The sequence below is a fragment of the Solanum pennellii genome, chromosome 7, assembly GCF_001406875.1.
Source record: "Solanum pennellii chromosome 7, SPENNV200".
Lineage (NCBI taxonomy): Eukaryota > Viridiplantae > Streptophyta > Magnoliopsida > Solanales > Solanaceae > Solanum > Solanum pennellii.
Window position 1 is genome coordinate 78097840 of NC_028643.1, and position 6000 is coordinate 78103839.

The following is a 6000-nucleotide window of genomic DNA, read 5'->3' on the forward strand; positions in this document are numbered from 1 at the left end:
AGAAAAAAAGACAAAATCAACATCATCATGATCAGAAGAAGAAAAATAAATTCTTGAAGGATGCTACTAATAGTAGTAAAAATCATTTTGTGACATTAGAGGAATGTATATTGGCTTCACCAGGGTCTAATAAACAATCCTCTAATAAAGTTTATCCTTCACTTGGAGGACTATTATTATCTTACAATAATGGTAGTACTAATAATGTTGAAATTATTAGTAGCTATCAAAAAAATAATAGGTGTAGTACTAGTGAAGTTGTTGAAGTAATTAAAGATCAAAGAGAAGATAATTGTTCTTCAATTTGTAGAAGCCAAAGTGGAAAATTCAAGAAAAAAGTGAGTTTTAGATATCCTGAGGTGGCTGATGTATTCATATTGGACCATTGAATATATAATTATGTTATGTCACTATGATCACTCACTAGCTTTTGAATGACTTCAAACTTTTCTCCGTTATGGTTTCGAGCTTTGAGTACGAACAAATCGTGATAAATAGCGTTATTTTTAAATGAATCTTATTCGGTGTGAAGTCATATTAATCAGTGATTTATTTGCAGCTGGTTTTATAGGTGTTACTTATTGTATTGTTAGTTTAAATATAATATTATTTTTTTTGTGTTATATCATAAAGTACATTATTATATTATGACGAAAAATCTCATTTTATATAACGATTTATTTGATTTGATTGTGTCATTATCTTATTTTATTCTCTAATTACCAAACATTTTATAATAATTCTTTAGATCACATATCACATATCTTTAGTTTAATATAACATATAATAGTGATTTTTAAAAATTAATCACGTTGAATCAAAATCAAATAAATAAATTAAAACGAAAATATTCTTATTTGAAAAGGCTGGTAAAATGTTGTTGACATGCATGCATATATATCATTGTCAAGAAGAGACAAAATAGAAAAGAAAATGAGACAACTTACTGAATTACCAATTTTAATTATTAATGTTATATGTCATTTCATTTTCCTAAGAAAATAGCATGTCCCTTAACTTATTATAACTTGCAAAATGTCTTTACTTTTCCATATTTTTTGTCGGACAATTATATCAAAAATGGAGTACCTAAACATTATTCATAATTCATAAAAGACAAGAAAAATTAAATATTTTTTTGTTCTATTGATGTGTCATTACTTTTTTATCACACAAGTTTAGAACGATAACACAAGAACGTTTAATCAGTAAGCTATATGTAATTATCACTAAGAAGAAAAAATTGACGATACTTTAAGATCAGAATCTATCTTAATTTGATCCTCTAATCAAGTAGTGTTTTTTCTTTAGCTGAATTATACAAAAGCATCTCAATATTCGATTGACTTCTCAGAAATTTCATAAAATGAGCTTCCTAGAGATCTCAATTATCAAACTTCGCATGAATTGCTAAGTACTGTTTTTCTCATTTGTTGTTTGATATTCGTATTGCAATCTGACTAAATTTAAATTTGCGCTAGGAAGTCTTATATTTGGGAGTAAAAAACTCTCTAACAAAAACAATTTCATATATAACCAAAGAGACTCAAACTCGAAATATCTAATTACAAATAAATTAAATACTTACCACTCAACTATAATTCGATATTGATCATTATTTATTTTCTGTCTCACTGTAAATCATTCTCTAAGGAACAAAATTGTAGTGAGACTTTGGGCAAAGTATTCATGGTTTTGGTTTTGGATTTATCAGGCAAAATGAAAACAGGGCCCTAGTCTTGTACTCTTATATTCACTACACAACTAGTAATAAAATCATCAATCTAGTTCTTGCCTAAATAGGACCTTTTATTCTTCTCATAGACTATATATTCTACTATCTTACTTGTGATAGGTTACTTGCGAGTTTTTTATTTCTTAATCAGTGATTTTGAATTTGAGGCAGTCAAAAAAATCATAGTAAAGCTCATTTATACCGTTAAGGGCCTTACATGATGTGGTTTTAGATTCGAATCCTAAGGATATATTTTGGACCAAATGTCAGAGTCAAGCTAGACAATCGTTTGAGAGAGGAACAAATATGAAACAAAATTAATAGTGCGAGATTTTCATAGATTGAAAAATTAAACAAATGACAAGTATCTAAGGTTCATTTAGATCACAAATTTAAACATCTAATTTTTACCGACCATATATTATCAACCAAACCAAACTACAAGTCAGTCTTAATTTCTCTAACGATATTTCATTCTAATACATGAGAGACATATAGACTTTCACTGGAGCCTCTTTGTCTCTCTTTTGAAAATTCTACTAATTAAACATTCAAATCTCTACACAAGAGAAAGTGAAGCAACAATATGAAAAAACTGAAGATTCTGAAGAAGCTCTTTTGCATGACACGTGGCTCGTTCCTCCACTCTGGTGAACAGCTCATCACTGAGCTGTTCACCAATGTGGGCATCGACGAGCACCCCACTAACACTTTTACAGCTGTTAGCCAGTGCTCGTCCTATTTCAGCCGCGTCGTCTGGATGGCTAACCACAAGAGGGCTTCCTCCCCTAAAAACTTGAAGATTGTTAATTTTGAATGAGCCATTTGCTTCTACCACTTCTTTGAAATCTTGAATACTTGGTGCATACACTGGAATATTGAACTTGTCCCTTTTCTCACTAGTAATTAGGCCCTGTAATTCATACAAAATAAAATAAAATATTAGAGATGACAAATGGACGAATTAAACTATGTTACTAAAAGATAAGTTAATTTTTCTACATTTACTATCTTTTTCATTTAACCATCTGATATCTGAAAATCACTATCTATTCAGCCTGAATACTTAACCATCTAATATCTGAAACTTACTCATGCGTCTTATTAAGTATTCAGGTTGAGTAGGTTTACTACAAAATAAAGGAGTACTTTCCATCAAAAAGGTCTATTTTTCTTTTTTGATGAGTCTTAAATCCGAGACTTCTGATCAAAGAAATACGAAAATGATGTTTACCTCTTGGACAAGATCATCCCAAGCATCTTGAAAGTGTGTACCAAAGAGAAGTCCAGCCCCACCTTGATCAGTAGGGTCAACAGAAGTTCTACCTAAACAAGCTAAAAACATAGAACCACCTCTCTTCATTTCTTTGGACCTACATCCCAAAAAATAAGCCAAATCTGTCTGAAATTGCTTTCTGTATGCATTTGCTGTGCTCTCATTTGCTCCATGTATGTATATTTTCCCTTTGTTATATGCTGGTGATCTCTTATCCAACACTATCTCCGGCACCTGTATCCAGATGAATCGTTAAACAAGGGTAATTTGGTCCACGAAGATAAAATAAAAGTGAAAAATTAAAGGTAAAAATAATAAATATATCTCCAAACTATCGTAAAGGATAGACAAATATCATCTTTCATATTTTTGGGATATTGGTAACCTTGCTGTACCAAAAACTAGAGCATATTTGTATTTCACTCTAAGCAGAAGACCAAATAGAAACACTTGACACAATCTTTATCTGTTAATCTGATACTTAATAAATGCCGGGCTGGTGTATAAGATTATGACATGTATATATCCGTTAGTATTTTGATAGGCAAGAGCATCAATATCCCAAAATTATGACCATTAGTATCCCGAAATTGAATTACTAAATACGAGTGAATATAACTTAAACTCGAAGGGACACGTAAAAGTTTAATTACCTGAGAGAGCCAATGCAGAGAAAATGCGGAATAGAAAACATCGATAGATCTGGCCGGGAAAAGACGCCGGTAAAAGGAACCAGGAACGCCGGCGGCGAAATAAGAGCGGTGGCTATTAGAAGCTAAGCATTCTTCCATACTTCCGCAGCCATTATTAGCTAAAGGAGGTAGCAATTGAAACAGAGTGTTGAAATCGTTCGACGGTAGATCGGAGAAGAAAGCTGAAAATTCCGGCGGCTCTTGTCCGGTGGCTTCGTAACGCTTGCTCATGTGTTCGACGATTACGTCGATAATGAAAATCGTGTTGCTACCGCAGGAACATCCTAAATCGGCGATTACGAATGGAATCTCCGGCGAGTTTAGCTGAACTCCGTCGAGGGTATCTTTCAATAAGTGTAGCATTGATCGTGCATGTTGCCCCTGAATAATAATAGGATAATAACACAAGGTTCAATTTTACGTTAAGGAAAAATTGAAGGACTTATTTTTGCAAATAATCCAAAATTACTATTTTGAACTAAACTTGTAGATACAGATTCAACAGAACTCAGTAACTTTCAATTAAAATTTTGTATCTGAAGTAAAATTTTGTTCAATATGAACAAATAAATTTAGTGAACTACTTTTTCTAGAATCCACAATTCATACACTCGAAAATTAGTCGTGTTATCAAATTTTATAGAAATATAAAAGATTTTAAAGTTTAGGCAGAAGATATTTGTATATTTGATTTAAAACTTTAATTTCTAGCACTTAAATCACTCAAACTTAAATATTCATCTAAATTAGAGTAAAATTAATTTTACAAAATTTGAATAAATACTTGAAAGTGATAACTAAATACTCAAAAATTAAAAAAGAAAATATGGACCTGAGCTTGAGAGTTATTGACATAGCTAGCTTCTCCTTTGCCTCCCTTCATACTAAGCATTCTTTCAAGTTTCAAGTTTGAAACAACAACATTATTGTTATTATTGTCTCCTAAAGGTGCCATATTAATTTGTCTCTATTGTTTTGCTAGTGAACAAAGAGAACTATATGGGAATGTGTTGAGAATAAAAATGACAAGAGATAGAGTAGGTATATATAGAGGTGTGTAGTACTAGTTTGGATACATAATAATTAAAAATTATGCCTTTTTATGCAATATTTTGAAACATAAAGCTTAAAGTATAGACAAAAAAAATAAATTAAAGGTGGTGAATTGAATTTGGTATTGGGGTAGGGTGGGGTGGGGTGGCGTGGAGTGGAGAGGTGGGTGGATAGTGGTTAAAAGTGTAAGAGAATTTAGTATGGTTGTTCTCTTGAATATTGATAAAATTTCATTTTGATTGAAAGTAGATTTGATTTTTATGAACTGTGTTTGCTTGAATCGAGAATCTATAAAAAAATAACTTGAGTATAATAGTTGTCGTACGCTCCATTCTCTCTACAGACTTCACTCTACGGGATTACATCAGATTTTTTTTTATTGTATTATTGTTGTTATCTTTAAGCTTTAATTAATTATTATGTGCACTTTTGGTGCCTTTGAGTGCTTAAAAAATTTAACAAATTACTATAAACTAAACAATACAATTATCGATATATTATGTTAAAGTTTTCAATACTAAGGGGCCAAAAATTATTACTTCAATGTTAAATATACTTAACAAAATATCTAGAATTAAAATTTATCGATAATTGAGGGATCAAAAATATAATTTTTCTAGAAATGAAAAATAATTTGCAGAAAAGGTCACATGGAAACAGTTATAACCAAGTAGGTCCAAGATTCACGCCGGATTTGCATCTTTATATATATACACATATAATCTCGTTAATTAATTAAGTCAAGGCTAAACTATACATCCAAATATTAAATTTATTATTCTACGTACCCTTGTTTATTATCACACAAACGTCTCCGATTTATTTTATACCATAAATATAAGTTAATGTATCGATATGTAAATAGTTATAAGTCAATTTCTTTAAATTGGAATCTTGAAGAAAGGTGAGTTTCTATCAATAGATAATAATTATGATCAATTGAAGAATAACGAATCATTTTCAAGTTATCGTTCATTTTGATTATTATTTTAGTGTCAATATTTAAGTGCTCAATAAAAATATGTGCACGAAATATTTAAGACTTATTTTACACCATAAATTTCATAAATCGTACTGAGACAAATATTGTCAAAGTAAAGTGGGAAGGACAGAGTTTAGGGATTTCCATTTTTTCCACTACCTTTAATTAATGGAATATCAAGAATTTTCCTAATTAAAATTTACAAGAATAATAGGATAATTAAGCCCTAACACCAAACTCACTTATCACTTTTCGTTAAATC

General features: G+C 30.5%; 1 protein-coding gene across 1 annotated transcript; it reads right to left on the reverse strand.

The window, feature by feature from the left end:
* Positions 1-2042: 2042 nt before the first annotated feature.
* Positions 2043-4711, reverse strand: LOC107024610 (indole-3-acetate O-methyltransferase 1). Its single transcript, XM_015225596.2, has 4 exons — positions 4536-4711; positions 3665-4084; positions 2970-3245; positions 2043-2648 (listed from the first exon to the last, which is right to left on the reverse strand). The coding sequence occupies exons 1-4, from the start codon at positions 4656-4658 to the stop codon at positions 2295-2297; spliced, it is 1173 nt and encodes a 390-aa protein (XP_015081082.1). The 5' UTR covers positions 4659-4711; the 3' UTR covers positions 2043-2294.
* Positions 4712-6000: the final 1289 nt, after the last annotated feature.

What these genes read in the sequence shown, in the direction of transcription:
- LOC107024610 (XM_015225596.2), bottom strand. Translation starts at nt 4,658, where the DNA reads ATGGCACCTTTAGGAGACAATAATAACAATAATGTTGTTGTTTCAAAC. An exon ending in TCAATAACTCTCAAGCTCAG is followed by an intron (nt 4,085 to 4,535) that starts GTCCATATTTTC and finishes ATTATTATTCAG; the next exon opens with GGGCAACATGCACGATCAAT. An exon ending in CTCTGCATTGGCTCTCTCAG is followed by an intron (nt 3,246 to 3,664) that starts GTAATTAAACTT and finishes ATCTGGATACAG; the next exon opens with GTGCCGGAGATAGTGTTGGA.